This window comes from Eretmochelys imbricata, chromosome 1 (assembly GCF_965152235.1).
Source record: "Eretmochelys imbricata isolate rEreImb1 chromosome 1, rEreImb1.hap1, whole genome shotgun sequence".
In the NCBI taxonomy this organism is placed as follows: Eukaryota; Metazoa; Chordata; order Testudines; family Cheloniidae; genus Eretmochelys; species Eretmochelys imbricata.
In genome coordinates, this window is record NC_135572.1 from 345,606,188 (window position 1) to 345,622,463 (window position 16,276).

General features: G+C 42.6%; 1 protein-coding gene across 1 annotated transcript in view; it reads right to left on the reverse strand.

The window, feature by feature from the left end:
• CAMK1D (calcium/calmodulin dependent protein kinase ID) overlaps positions 1-16,276 on the reverse strand; it is a 358,532-nt gene that overhangs the window by 47,328 nt on the left and 294,928 nt on the right. Inside the window, exon 5 of the mRNA XM_077807888.1 lies at positions 7,026-7,152. Within this exon, the coding sequence (XP_077664014.1) occupies positions 7,026-7,152 (127 nt within the window). The remainder of the gene's footprint in view (positions 1-7,025; positions 7,153-16,276) is intronic.

The following is a 16,276-nucleotide window of genomic DNA, read 5'->3' on the forward strand; positions in this document are numbered from 1 at the left end:
AAACTGTCCTCGCCGGGTGGGAGGAATGTCAGTGGGACTATTTATGTGTTGAAAATGAAGCATGTGCCTGGGCACTTGGCTGGATCGAGGACAGACTGCTCAGCAGGCTGCAGGATTGAGCCCTAAATTCACTCCCCGACAACAAGGCAGTAGCTTGCCTGGGACAGAAGAATGTAATTGTCATATGGACAGACTGAAATGTGAGAAGCCTTCTTAAATAAGTAAAAATGTAAAATTATCTCTTGGAAAAACACCCTAATTGAGTTTAATCGGGTTAAATTATCCTAACAGTCACCTTTTTACCGCAGAACCAGTATCTCTGACAACCCTCCTGAAAGAATAAGACCTTCTCTGAACCATTCATATTGATTTAATCTGTAGCGCTGGGACTTAAAAGCCTAGTTAATGTGCTAATGTACTACTGGTTTTAGGCATTAGACCCTCACAGACCATTTCCGAGGCATTCTAACTTGATAAGTAATCATTTACTTTTTAGAAAGAAAACAGTGATATGTATCAAGACGTTTAACTCTACTTACACATTTTGTTTGCTTAGCAAGTGACTGAACCAGGTAGACAGCAGTTCAGTGTATCACTTACCACCCTCTTTTGGAACAAAACTGAGCCTATGGGCTCGTCTACACTGGCACTTTACAGCGCTGCAATTTTCTCGCTCAGGGGGTGTGAAAAAACACCACCCTAAGCACTGAAAGTCTCAGCGCTGTGACGTGGCAGTGTAGACAGTGCACCAGCGCTGGGAGCGACTCCCCTCGTGGAGGTGGTTTTTTGACAGCACTGGGAGAGCTCTCTCCCAGCTCTGGTGCTGCAACTACACAGCCCCGTTTAAAGCACTACCGCAGCAACGCTTTGACGTTGCTCGTGAAGCCGTGCCCTAAGTCTACCCTTAAAACGCTACAGCGGCACAGCTGCAGCGGAGAGGTTGCACTGTGGTAGTGGTTGAGTGTAGACATTCACTACAGCGCTGGGAGGGGTTCTCCTGTCACTGTAGTTAATCCACTTCCCCAGGCCAATGGAAGAATTCTTTCGTTGACCTAGCGCTGTCTACATTGGGGGTTAGGTCTGCTGAGCTATGTCTCTCGGGGAAGGGGGGTTCACACCCCTGAGAGATGTAGCTATGCCAATGGAAGTAGAACAGCCCTATATGAAGCTTCACTTTTGTCCCAGCCACTAGAGGGCTTGATCCTGTAAAGTGCAGAGTCCTTCTCCCACCAGCTTGGTTAGAACTTGAGTGCATTCAACACTTTCTAGACTGGAAGCTGTTTGGGGAAGGAACTATCATTTACTAGTTAAAGGTCAGCTAAAGACTTCTGGGGGGCGGGCGCGGGAGGACGACCCTCGACCTGCTAACTTGTGTTAAAACAACCAACTGCCTTGTCATCATCTACCTCGAGCTAAGAGCCCACCTTTGTTTCGCTAGTGAAGACAAGGCCACGGTGTTTATACAGTGCCTCACACAATGGGGTCCCTATTGGGTTGGCCTCTGGGCGCTACCGCAATATAAATGCTAAATAATAATAATAATAATAATGGATATTAATAACCTCACAGACCTGCCTTTTGCCCGGAGGTATTGAGCCACATGTTCCCAAGGGGTTTAAAAATGAAGCGGCTGAACTAACAAAAGTGGGCGATTTCTCCTTAAAACCAGCTACGATAACGAAGCACTGGGCATTGTACCTATCTTAAAAAAGGCACGAGGGATGATCTTGGGAGTTACCAGCCACTGAGGCTTTACTGCAGCACCAGATGACCTAGCTGAAACAATAGCGGAAAAAGACTGTCATTCAACACCTAGATTATCATGAAACGATAGGGACTACACCGGCAGGGCTTCGGTGGAGGAACACCTCGCCTCTCCAGTCTACTAAAATCTTTACTAGTCATGGTACTCAGGCACCATGGCAGTGCGTGCAGCATAAGAAGCTAATTGGAACAGTACTGTCACATATCAGAAACAGACAGAAAGACGGGAAGCAAAGAGTCTGAATAAATGATCCATTTTCAGCATGTTAAAAGGCTAACAGTTTTACAGCTCAGTGCATCAGGTGTAGCAGAACTGACCCCTAAAACTGTTAATCTTTTGTCACTGACTTAAGTATTGTAGCTTCCGATGTACACTGGTGTAAGATAGATCAGAACCAGGCCCTAAAGATCTAAATCTGGCTATATAATAACAATACCCCTGTCTCTTGTATAGCTCCTTTCATCAATGGATCTCAAAGCACTTTACAAAGGTCACCACCATTATTCCCATTTTACAGACAGGAAAACAGAGGCATAGGAAATTGAACCAATTTGTCCCAGGTCACCCAGCAGGCCAACCAGGACTAGAACCCAGGTCATCTGAATCCCAGTCCAACAGCTATCCACTAGGTCACACCATCACCCTTAAACCTTTGCATAATAATTCATTTTGTGTTCCAGGGAGGAAGGAAAGTTACATTTATGCAGGGCCATTAGGCTACTGCTGAAAATTCTGGTGATACTACAACCCAGGAAAGCTGTTTGATGTAGATAAATTGCAGAGAAAATATGCAGAAGACGTGCAATCAGGTATCGCACCAGCAGTGGCCTCGTGGCAGGCATAATTATGGTGACTGACAGCACAATTTCAATGCGCTTGGAGAGTGTTGTCTGGGCAACCGATGACGAAAAAGAGACAATATTGAAGAGGAGCTAGCTTCTACAGAAGAGGAAAAAAACAGAACAAAACTCTAAATATGATGCAAATGCAAAGCTGTCTGTTCTTTAGGAATACTGCAAGTGTGCTGTGTTGGCTCACACCCCTGAGTCAGTATCAACATAACCAGTGTCTTGAAGCAGTGGGGTCTACAGCATGAATGTATTCTGATTTTGAAATGTAGAGAAGAAAAGAAAATGGGGGAAAATGAACATTTAAAAGGGTAATGGCTGCTGTGAAGCAAAAACAAAATTAGAGAGGCAGACATGAAAATACAACTACTAGAAAAGAATTATTCCCATAAGCTTATAAAGATAGATACACGCTATGTTATCATCCAATGACTCCACACAAAATTGTGGAGCTGGGAGTACCTGTGAATTTTAATAAATAATATCAACAAATTTGATAACTATAGCACTTTCCATTATTTCCAAGAGTTTTGCAACATTAATGAATGAATCTTTATGCCCTCCCCCACCGTGCTGGGTAGGTTTTATCCCCATTTTACAGATGGAACAACAGAGCAATTTTTGTGACTTTCCCAAAGACACACAGGATGTCTGTGGGGAAGTCAGGAATAGAATCCAAATCTCTGGACTCTCCGTCCTGAGCTTTAACCATACAGCTTTAATCCAAATGTAATGGAGGACATGGAAGTCATTCCGGTATCTGAGAGTTCAGAGAACCTGGGGAGCCCATTTGTCTTAGCTGAAGTAATGATGTGAGCATGTAACTTTGTATGTGCCAAAGCCTTTACTTGAAATCTGCGGTGCAAAGACTTGTGCACATAAAGCAGAGGGATCCGATCGTGTTTCAGGATAAGAGGTTATTTAACGAGTAGGATTCAGATGCCAATGTGAATGATTACAGTGAAAACTTGACAAAAAATGAACAGAGGTAGTGAGGCAAATAGTTCAATACAGAAAGAAAGATTGTGAATGGACCTCAAAGACACAAGACCTCTACCATCAGGAATCCAGCATCACCACCCTCCTAATAGAGGTCAGATAATCAAGCCATCACTTCAGTGATGAGCTGCCTTAATCTACCAGGGAGACCTAACACTGTGTTTAGAGTCTTGTCATCAGCAAGATAATGATGAGTATGGAGTCACCTTTCTAAGGGTGGTGGGTCAGTATCCAGACAGTGAGTGATCAGAACTCCCTAAGTATGAGTTAAAGTGGCAGAACTTTTACTCACGTGATAGGAAGAACTTTATTTCCAGAATGTGTAAATGGCAACATGAAGAGGCAGCATGAGATTATTCTCTGCCAGATTGGAGTCAGACTCTCTCATGTTCAGCCACTCTTCAACAAACAGAATCTTAAAATTGATGTTTCTTACAAACTTATTGTTTTTGGCCAGTGGCCCATGGAGAACCTGCTGAAACATTTTAATTAAGAGAGCTGAGCAGCCTACATGAAGAATTATCGAATGTACTGTTTTAGCTCTTGCTCAATTCCTCTATCGAGCTTCAAAAACAAGGTCCCTGATTCAGCTTGATTAAATAAAGTAGAGTCCAGAATGTAACCTAATGCAGGCTGTCTTATGTTTCACAAAGTAATAAGAGATATAAGGCCATGATTGCTGCAGAGTGATCAAGACAAAAGAAAAACTGTTTCTCTTTCCAAGGTTACCAAGATAAAATCAAGTGTATATTGTGCAATATAGAGATAATGTGATTCCATGGATGAACCTGTCTCTCTGTGTCATGGGCTCTGCTGTGTTACATTCAAGATTTTATACCATGCTTATCACTATGGGATCTGAGTGGTTTCTATTTCCTCCTAAATGTATGTAAATTCAGGTGACTTGGCACTCACTAAGCAAAAATGGTAGTGCCAAAGTCATTAAACTCCCCATGTGGGTTTCTCAACAGTTAGAAACAATGCACACAGGAGAATGCTAGAAACACAGCTGGGCCATTCTTTCACCATTATTGCAACTTGCAGATTGAAAGGGAACAGCAATCTTGCTGTGCTGGAAATCAGCTCTTTAACTGAGTGATCACTAAAGAGTACAGTATTTTTATAGACTGAGCTCCAATTCTTCAATTGTATCAGAGCAGGTAGAGTCCTGTGATCATGCAGAACCCCACCGATTTTAACAGAACTTTGCATGGAGCACAAGATCACACCCAAGGGGGCTTGGCTGCAGGATCAGGGCTTTGGTATATATTCATTTTAATGCTGTAGGATGCCAGAGTAGAACGGGAAGGAGGAGATGTCCCTTACTACCCTGCCCACATAAGAGTCACAGCCAAATTAATACTTGGCATAAGCAGGTGCAACTCAAACAAAGTGAACAGAATTGTACCCAGTTACACTACATCATGAATTCGAACCCCATTCTTTCATACAAGATAGGACTGCATAGGAGTGGTGGGAGGAGGAAAAAGTATGCCTAGGTGGATTTTATTGCACAACAGTTGAATAAAATAAAAAATATCCTGTCCCTTTAAAAACACAAATACAACAAGCCTTCCCTCAGTCAGGGTCCAAAGCAAAGGTACTGTCAGGGACAGGACATAGGTGGCTAGGCCTAGGGGTTAGCCAAGGGCAGGGGGCCGTCTCCCTGCGCAAGTCAAGGTTCAGAACTAGAAGGTCAGGGGACGAGATCAGGAACTTAGAGTCAGATTGCAGGAATCAGGCCGAGTCAGGAAACTGGGAGGTCAGGACCAGGAGACAAGAGCAGGTAGTGCTGGGGGAGTAGTTCAAAGCAGGGTGGAACAGAGCTGTAGGAACAACTTCCTGTTCCTCCTTCTGGCCAAGTAGTGGGAGTGGGCCAGTCAGGAGCGGGCCAGTTGGGAGCACTGGTGTTCCTCATGAGAGGATCATGTGGGGGCATGAACATTTTCTGCCAGCTCCCAGGCATGCTACTCAGTGGGGGTGATGGTGATATTTGGGTCCTGTGGGGAAAGGGTTCTGGCTGCCAACCCCACAGCTGCCCCCAGCTGTGGCCCCAGCCTCAGCCCCCTTAGCCCTGTCCAGGTCCCCCCCGCCTAGAGACACGGCCCTGCTCCTTGCCACAGCTCTGAGGTGGGGGGGGGCATGGATAGGGTCAAGGGGCTGGCTTTCAGCACCCCCACCATTAAAAGTGTTCCAGTGCCACTGCCCTTGGGGATGACTGTGTGGTCTGTTCAAACCGTCGGGGCTGCCATGTAGGCAGCTGGGCCTAGTTTTACCATTAGGTGGATGGGTTGGGTCCCTGCACCAGCTGGTGTTCAGAACCAGAAGGTCAGAAACTAAGAGTCAGATACCAAGAGTCAGGCCAAGTCAAGAAACCAGGAGGTCAGGGTCAGGTAGGAAAATCCAGTCTCATTTGACCATACACACAAAACTGTATGTCAGCACAGATGCAAAGAACACCTACTTCTGGCTACTGAAAACCTTAAAGTTCAGATCCTTCCTAGGTAGAAACACTAGGCCAAAGGTATCCCTGGCATTATTTCAATGTAATTATTTAAAAGGAATTACACTAAAGATGAATTTTACACTATAACCTCTTATAGTATCACAGTATTGGAACAGCTACTGCCATTTTGCATGCTCCTCTGAAATATAATGTTTGCATTTTAAATAAAGTCTCTTTAAAAGGTTTCAGAGTGGTAGCCGTGCTACTCTGTATCAGCAAAAAGAACGAGGGGTACTTGTGGCACCTTAGAGACTAACAAATTTATTTGAGCATAGGATTTCATGGGCTAAAACCCACTTCATCAGATGCATGCAGTGGAAAATACAGTAGGAAGATATATATATATATATACACACAGAGGACTGGACTACACATAGGGTTTTCCCATCTCTATGAAATTTCTATGAGTCGATATAACTCAGTGTGGTTAGACAAGAGGTTTATTTGAGACTTAAAAATAAATGCAGCTCATCCCTTTTACTTACTAATACGTCTCTTGGAAGGAATTCGTGAAATGTGATCCTTTATCATTAAAAACAAAATGATACCTATGTTAAAGTGTCTCAGTTTCATATGTGATTTAAAAAAGAAATGGATTAGAAGGATATCATTCAAATGCTTTCAGTTCAAGAGCAGGCCCTGTGTTCAAAACAGCTCACCCTTTGAAGGAATACAATTATGGAGCTTAATCCCACAACCCAAGTTGACCACAAAAATAAATACATGGCAGGATCAGGACACAATAGATGAAAAGGACCAAAGAAAGAGAAGCATTAATTTCAGAAAACTCTAGCTAATGTCTGCAAAATCTTTCACCTACTATACACAGTCAGAGCATTCTCTTATATTACCACCATTCTCACTTACGCTTGGAATAACTGATGATAATTATGACCCAACCACTTACCAACATATCCTGGGGTTCCACATGCTGTGGACATGACGTCTCCTTTATCCTCCATCTTTGACAATCCGAAGTCACTGATCATGATTTTGGATTCTTCATCCTGGCTGTAGTACAGCAGGTTCTCAGGCTAGGAAGAAGTTTGAGACAAACAGTTATGAATATATGAGTCCAGTAAAGAACAAGGTGACACTTTACATTTATTATATTCAATTTTTGAAGCGAGGGGAGGGGATTCCCCAGAACCCTCAACCAATGCCCCTAATAAACATTCTTCAAAGGCAGTACCAGCCAACTTATTCTTGTGATTGAGAAGGATTCTGTGGGAAACGAATCAATGCCACTGTTAAGGCAACTAGCCAGAGGCCCTCCTCTTCAGATGTTGCATGTACCATCTCTGAAGCCATTCCTTTACTTTGACACCCCAAGCAGGAACCATGGCTCCTTTCTTTCTCCTGACCAGAGATATAAGGGGATAGACCTATATACAAACAAGGATAGTCTCTTTACTCTATGCTGATAAAACAGAAGGGTTGGCTTATATGCAAGTATAAATGGTAAGTACTATGTAGAACATTCAAAACATTTTACATAGATGCAGTACGGGGTTAAATTGTAGTTTAAAAAATCCCATTAGTGTTAGAGAATTTTTATATATATCCTGTAGGAAATAAACAATGATAAAAGAGTAAATGCCATTGAAGTTAACAGAGTTACACCAACATTGATTTGGCCCCAGTTAATCAGAAAAAATATTGCACTGCTGAGAATAATGAACTAGGGGCCTAGTAGAAACCAGGAGTCTCTTCACTGAACTCCATGGAGTTTTGCTGATGTTAATCTGGTTTGAGATCAGAATCATGCCCCGGACACCAATGTGCTACATTATTGGTAATCCAAAATGTTCAATACATCTGCTTTTAATAATTCGTTATGTTATTAACAAACAATACAGGTCTTACTAAATACAATACACTTCTGGGAAGTGTAATTTGAAGTTTTACCTCCTAGGGTGATTCCATTGCTAAGGGATTCAGTCTATAAGGTACTTAGGGTCCTCTGTGAGGTGCTGAGCTGCACCCCCGTCTCTCCCCAGCTCCCATTGAAGCTGGGGAAGGTGTGAACACTCCGCACCATGTAGGGCCAGGCCTTAAACTTGTTACATTTTTACAGCACGAGATGACCAGCTTTGCGGCATAGTATTGGAACAGTTTCTGCCAAGAAATTGGAACAAATTCCTACTACAATTTAACACATTTCTTCTATAAACCCAATATACACTCCAGATGTGGATTTCCAGGAAATAATATATGAGACAGATGGGGCAATTCAACATCATTACATTTGTTGGGCCAAACCCAGCCTTGGTGTATAAGGGGGCAACTCCACTGACGTCAATAGCAATGGGCTAGGGCTGAATTTGACACCTTATCTTATAGCAGAACTCAGGAAGTCAGACACATTTTTATGTTTCACTCAGATGGTTATGAACTCAAAGTATTTCAACAACACTCACACTGAGCAAGAACCCAAGGATACCAGAGAAGAGACTTAATTAAATGTTTAGGACCTGATCCTTAGTACTTGCTTTTCAGCGCTCAGTGTGGCATGGTGACAAGGCGGAGAGGGAGATTATTGCAAAGGGGGCCTTAGGGCCCTGAGGTTGTTTTAAGTTGTATGGACTGCCAATAGCCCATAGGGCAGTCAGGATCACTGGGGCATAAGGATACTCCGGCCATGTTCCTTTTTCCCTGGATATTTCCCTTGAACTGGGAAGAGGAGCAGTGAAGGAGCTGTTACACCATCTCTCTACCATCCAGATATTCCCCTTACATACGGAGTATCGTCATGGGGTACTTAAGCCAGCTTTCTGGCTGCTGTGCACCACCAGAGTAGCACCAAGCAGGGTTGCTGGGCCTTAATTTGTGGGACTGAAACATAGTAGACAATGATGTTATCCACTTGTCCTCACATGCGCATGAACACACAAGTGGAAGCAAACGTATGACCTTGCCCAGTGTCTTCTAAAGGGGCTGAGATCAAAAAGGAAACAGGGCTTCTGAAAAACAAAACAAAATTGGCTGTGCTGTGTGTACTGCTTTTCTAAATGCTCTCATGGTGCCTCGTGAGTCCCTCGCCTTCAACGTCCTGCATAGCTCTATCTCTGCCTTACCCGTGGACCTTCCTCTGACATTACACAGGGATGTTAAGGGTACAGCCCATAGGCTGGACCCATTCCATGGTAGTTTCATCTGGACCACAGACTTCCCATGACTCTGTGGGCTTGTCTATATGATCCAGGAGACCACGCTATGAAGGTGTGATTCATAGAGTGCATCAGTGTGTCACCACTCTAACTCCCCGTGTGTACCCTGCTAGTGTGCATTGGTGCAGTCCTGTTTCAAACAGGACGAGATCAATGCACACTAAGTGCATCAATGCATATAGTGTGAGCCAGCAGGTTCCACACGGGGGAATTAGAGCACAGCGCACCGGTGCACTCTGCAAATCACACTCCTGTAGTCCAGACTCTCGCGCAGCAATCCAGCAGTACCTTGCACACAGGTGTAGAACCGCTCGGTCTCATTTAAGAGGCACTGGGGAAGCATAAATCTGGTGGAAGCTGATACGTGTCTGGGCAAGGGGAAATGGCACTGACGAGCGCTTACCCGTTGGCTGGAGATTAGATACCTCACCTCACAAGTCAAAGAAAAGGAAACTTCAAATAAGTTAAAACTTGAATGCCTCCTGCAGCTGGTGGACTCCCTTTTAAATAAAAAATTAAAAAAGAAAAGAAAAAGGATCAGGAGTATATCCTTCTACTCTTCCCTTCCTTCATTTCTTTATTCAGCTTGTAACACATGGCCATCGCGTCTTTATGCATAAAGAGAAAAGCAGATCACGAATGTCCTGCCTTTCAGGAGAAATGGAGAATTTCATATTTCTTTGTGGACATGGCTGGACAGCACACGTGCTTGGTATGTAAGCAACAGGTAGCTGTGATAAAAGAATACGACATTCAAAGACACCGTGAAGCAAACCAGGATGAGAAGTATGATAAGTAAACAAGAAAATTATGTGAAGATAAATACTCCAAATTAGCACAGTTGTTGAAAAAGCAGCCATTAGTGTTTACTAATGCTTGTCATGTAAGTGATTCTGCTGTTAAGGCAAGCTATGTGATTGCCCATGAAATAGCTGTCTCATCAATACCATTTTCTGAGGGAGAATTTTTGAGGAACTTCATGCTGCAAGCTTCAGAAGTAGTGTGTCCAGATAAGTGGGAAGCTTTTGCAAATATCAGCCTCTCAGAAAACAAAATTGCTGAGAGAACCAATGAGTTAGCTGAGAATCTGAACAGTCAACTGCAGGACAAAGCAAAGTACTTTGCTGCTTTTTCAACTGCAACTGATGAAAGCACAGATGTAAATGACGCATCTCAGCTAGCAGCGTTCATTCATGGAGAACGTGTACATAGCAAAGGAGCTTGTAGAACTGTAGACGCAACAGCAGCAAATCATCTCTTTATCAACTCAGTGAAAGCTCTCAACAAATTGGATGTGGACTGGACAAGAGCCCTGAGTCTGGCCACAAACAGAGCATCCTCAGGGGTAGGTAAGAAAGCTGGAGTTGCAACAAAATTGAAGACCTAATTGCAAATGATCAACCACAACCAACAGTTTAGCAGTTTTCTTTGTATTTTACATCAAGAAGCTTTCTGTAGTAAAATTTTGGAAATGAATCATGTGATGGATGTGGCTATTAAAATGTAAATTTTATTCGAGCTAGAGGTCTCTAATCAGTTCAGCCTGTGTTGGAAGAATGTGACATTCATCGTGGACTACCATATCAAACTGTAGTTCAGTGGCTAAATTGGGGAATTCTGTTGAAGCTTAAGAACATAAGAACGGCCATAGTGGGTCAGATCAAAGGTCCATCTAGCCCAATATCCTGTCTTGCGACAGTGGCCAATGCCAGGTGCCCCAGAGGGAATGAACAGAACAGTGATGACATACCCTGACGTCCAGTCCCAGCTTCTGGCAAACAGAGGCTAGGGACACCATCCCTGCCCATCCTGGCTAACAGCCATTAACAGACCTATCCTCCATGAACTTATCTAGTTCTTTTTTGAAACCTGTTTTAGTCTTGGCCTTCACAACATCCTCTGTCAAAGAGTTCCACAGGTTGACTGTGCGTTGTATGAAGAAATACTTCCTTTTGTTTGTTTTAAACCTGCTGCCTATTAATTTCATTTGGTGACCGCTAGTTCTTGTGTTATGAGAAGGAGTAAACAACACTTCCTTATTTATTTTCTCCACACCAGTCATGATTTTATAGACCTCTAGCATATCCCCTCTCAGTCATCTCTTTTCCAAGCTGAAAAGTCCCAGTCTTATTAATCTCTCCTCATATGGAAGTTGTTCTACGTCCCTAGCCATTTTTGTTACCCTTTTTTGAATCGTGTTGAGAGATCCACCTTTTCATGGATCACAAAGGGAAAGATGTCACTGAATTACAGGACAATGAATGGCTTCAAGACCTTGCTTTCATAGTGGATATTACAGAGCGTTTGAACTTGCTCAACACAAGAACGCAGGAGAGCAACCGAGTAGTGACAGAATACTATGACAACATTCACAACTTTGAAACTGAGCTTCAGCTGTGGGAGAAGGAACTTTCCCAGAGTAACTTGGCACACTTACCTTCCCTTGAAATCACTATGTGACACTGTTAGGACTCAGTGTGATGACACCATGGGCAAAATTGCTGAATTGAGAAAGGAATTTCAAGAATGATTCTCTGACTTCAGGAACCAAGAAGAAGAGTTTGCAATTTTCAGCACAACCTTTTCTGTTAATGTGCTTGATGTACTAGAGGAGCTCCTACTGGAACTTAATGAAGTGTAGTGTGATACTGCTGAAGGGCAAATTTTCCAATATTGGTGTTTCCAAGTTTACCAATATCTGGATCAAATTATTCCAAACTGAAGTCCTTTGCATCAAGAATTCTTTCCATGTTTGGGAGCATATATGTGTGTGAACAAGTATTCCCCATCATAAATATCAACAAATCTAAGCTACTTTCTGAGCTAAGCGACACACACCTGAACTTGATACTCAAGATAGCCTCAGCCCGATCATTTGCTTCAAATGTTGATGCACTAGTTCAAGCTAATAGGTGCCAGGTATCGTGGGAGCAACAGTAGCAATCACTAACATCTAAAATAAATGTAATTAGCAACATGGTTTCTCTTTATCTATTTCTATTTTAATAACTTTTGCTGAATGTGGCACATGCCAAGTGGCAGAGTATTGGATCAGGCCCGTCATATGAAATGCATTTGACACCCCTGCATCACATACGCTGGTTTTACATTGGTGTCTGGCCGTATGGGAATTACCCCTGATTTACCACGGTACAAGGTAGATCAAAACCAGGCTTGTTTCTCTAGCCCCACACCTGGGTCCCAAATTGTGCGAGTTTGGCTCACCTTCCTGCTTCCTTTGTCTCCTATTACCATATATGACACCTTATGTATCCTCTTGCTACCCCATCTCCCCCACCCTCAGAGCATCCTCCCTAACCTTGCACAGTAGAATAGCTTAGACATTTTTGACAACGGCAAAAGTACAATGAAAAACAGAAATGAAATTTCATATATATTTTGATGAAGTTTTCCTAATTTTCCAACCACCCTTACAAGCAGCCCCATTCCCTTTTTTCACCCCACTCCACCCTCACTTCTTTCACTACCCCTTCCATCACAGAGCTCCCTCTTCATTTTCTTTCCTGACTAGAAGCTGATTGAAATTTTCTGAATTTCAAAATACTGCCGACATTTCAAAATTCAAAAAATAAACAGGAAATCCCACCTCTCCCCCCACAGTCCTGCCTTTTAACCAGTGTGGGGGGGTTACAATCGTTTGAACTGCACACATTTTAATTTCTAAAATCTTCAATATTAAAAAAAAAAAAAAACACCAAGAAAAAATTGAAAACATTTTCATGATTTTTTTTCCAAACAGTTTTACTCCTGATCGAGTTCCAATCTCAGGGCTTGTCTTCACTATGGGCTAAATCGGTGCTGCTGCAATTGATGCAGTAGTATTGATTTAGGGGGTCTGGTGAAGACGCAATAAGTTGATGGAAGAGCACTCTCCCATCGACATAATTACTCCACCTCAAGAAGAAGCGGAAGCTATGTTGGCAGAACAGCATCTCCTGACATCTCCTGTACATGTGTAGACACCACGGTAAGTCGATGTAAGTTAAGTCGACGTAATTTACATCGACTTACCCTCCAGTGTAGACAACGCCTCATACCTGTCAGAAGCACACCAGTGTAAGGAAGTCAGTACAGTCTTATAGAATAGAGATCAAAATGGCTCTATATTTGAATGTATTAACTAGGGCAGTCGATTAATCGCAGTTAACTCACACGATTAACTCAAAAAAATTAACCACAATTAATCACAGTTTTAATCGCACTGTTAAACAATAGAATACCAAATGAAATTTATTAAATATTTTGGATGCTTTTCTACAGTTTCATATATATTATATTCTGTGTTGTAATTGAAATCAAAGTGTATATTATTTTTTATTACAAATATTTGCACTGTAAAAATGATAAACAAAAGAAACAGTATTTTTTAATTCACCTCATACAAGTACTGTAGTGCAATCTCTTTCTCATGCAAGTGCAACTTACAAATGTAGAATTTTTTTTGTTACATAACTGCACTCAAAAACAAAACAATGTAAAACTTCAGAGCCTACAAGTCCACTCAGTCCTACTTCTTGTTCAGCCAATCGCTAAGACAAACAAGTTTGTTTACATTTACAGGAAATAATGCTGCACTCTTCTTATTTACAGAAAGTCACCAGGAAGTGAGAACAGACATTTGCATGGCACTTTTGTAGCCGGCATTGCAAGGTATTTATGTGCCAGATATGCTAAACATTGTATGCCTCTTCATGCTTCGGCCACCATTCCAAAGGACATGTTTCCATGCTGATGACGCTCATTAAAAAAAATGCATTAATTAAATTTCTGATTGAACTCCTTGGGGGAGAATTGTATGTCCCCTGCTCTGCCATATATTTCATGTTATAGCAGTTTTGGATGATGACTCAGCACGTTGTTCATTTTAAGAACACTTTCACTGCAGATTTGACAAAACGCAAAGAAGGTACCAATGTCAGATTTCTAAAGATAGCTACAGCACTTGACCCAAGATTTAAGAATCTGAAGTGCCCTCCAAAATCTGAGAGGCATGAGATGTGGAGCATGCTCTCAGAAGTCTTAAAAAAGCAACACTCTGATGTGGAAACTACAGAATCCAAACCACCAAAAAAGAAAGCTGCTTTGGATGGTTATCAAGCAGAACCCGTCATCAGCATGGATGTGTGGCCCCTAGAATGGTGGTTGAAAAATGAAGGGACATATGAATCTTTAGTGCATCTGGCACGCAAATATCTTGCGATGCCGGCTGCAACAGTGTCATGAGAACACCTGTTCTCACTTTCAGATGACATTGTAAATAAGAAGCAAGCAGCATTATCTCCTGCAAAAGTAAACAAACGTGTTTGTCTGATTAATTTTTTTAATCCTGCTATTTATCACGATTAATTTTTTTAATCGCTTGACAGCCCTGGTATTAACTGATTAATTAAAAAGGGTGCTAACAAGATGAGTCTGTACCCATCAGAATCTCTCAGGACCTTTCATTTTTCTAACCACTGTCTCCACCCTTTGTTTATTGTCATTCTTTGCTGCGTTATTTAAATCAGAATCTCTTAGAGTAGAGATCTGCCTTTCCTATCTGTTAAGTGGTGCTCTAAGAATAATGATTATAATAGCAATAGTTAATTTTTGATGTTGAAAAGTAAAAGTCCCAATCCCAATCTTGATTGTGGGATCCTCTGGCCTCCATCAGCGTAAGGGGCAGGAACTTCCCCAGCCTAGGAGTCCACAGGACCTGCTTGCCCTCTTGCAGCCTTCTGTGGCAGCCACAACTGTCAACCCTCTGCTGGGCCCAGGTTCCCTGATGGAGTTGGGGTCATCTTTACATCCTGTAGCTGGGAATCACCAGCTGCTATCATTTAGATTCTGTCCAACTGGGTTGGATGATTCCCACCAACTTCCTGCTGGTCTTCTCTCCAGAACAGGGCTGGCTGTTCCCCAGTTCTCTGGCCCTTAAAGGGGCAGACTGGCCTGTCACAGGCATGTTAACAGGGTGGTGTGGAGAAGTATAATATCCTGGTACAAACTTGGGAATTACAGCAAAACTGTAAGGCCTGGTCTACACTAGGAAATTAGGTCAGTAGAACTACGTTGCTCCAGGGTGTGAAAAATCCACAGCCCTGACCGACACAGTTAAACTGACCTAACGCCCCTGTATACAGTGATAGGGCAACAGATGAATTCCCCCCCTAGCTACCGCCATCGGGGAGGTGGAGTACCTAGACCAATGAGAGAACTCCTCTCATTGGCATAGGTGGAGTATTCATTGTGGCTGTTTATGTGTAGACAAGCTCTAAAACTTTACCAACATGTAACGGTCCAGAAGCAGAACCAATGAACAGATGAACAAAGCAATGAGAGGCACAGTACAGTCCTTACCATCTGCTCAACAAAGATTTGAAGCAGCAAGTTGCTTTTGTAAGACTGGAATAAAAAATGAAACCACCCATGGAAAACATGAAGCTTCAGTCATGACTCTCTTCCCACCAGAGTGTGATGCTGCCTGGCTTCTCTTTGGGTTGGATTCCCCTTTTGTGACCTGGGAGGACAACGTAGGGGAATAGGCCAGAATATCAACAGCTGAGGGACAAGAGATGGTTATAAAGTCCCACCAAGTCATTGACAACGGATTGCTTGGCTGAGACCACTTTTCCTCAGTCTTCTGATAGCCAAGAAATCCACTGGCCTCTGTAAAAGAGTACAGGTCCTATACCCTAAGAGGAAAAGTGAATCCTATCTCAAAATGGAGAAGCATTTTCCATCTCTGACCTCCGCCTTACCAAGTATTTAGATAGCTCCCATCACCAGAGTCACTAGGTGCTTCAAATGTTAATTAAACTTATCCTCACAATAATCCTGGAAGACAAGGAATTCTTATCCCCATATTAAAGATGGGGAACTGAGGCTGGAAAGACTAAGCAATTGACCCAGGGAAACTAAGCTAGTGGCAGGAATTGAACTTAAATTGCAGTTTAGTTCAGGTCAGTGCTTTAACCACAAGACCATC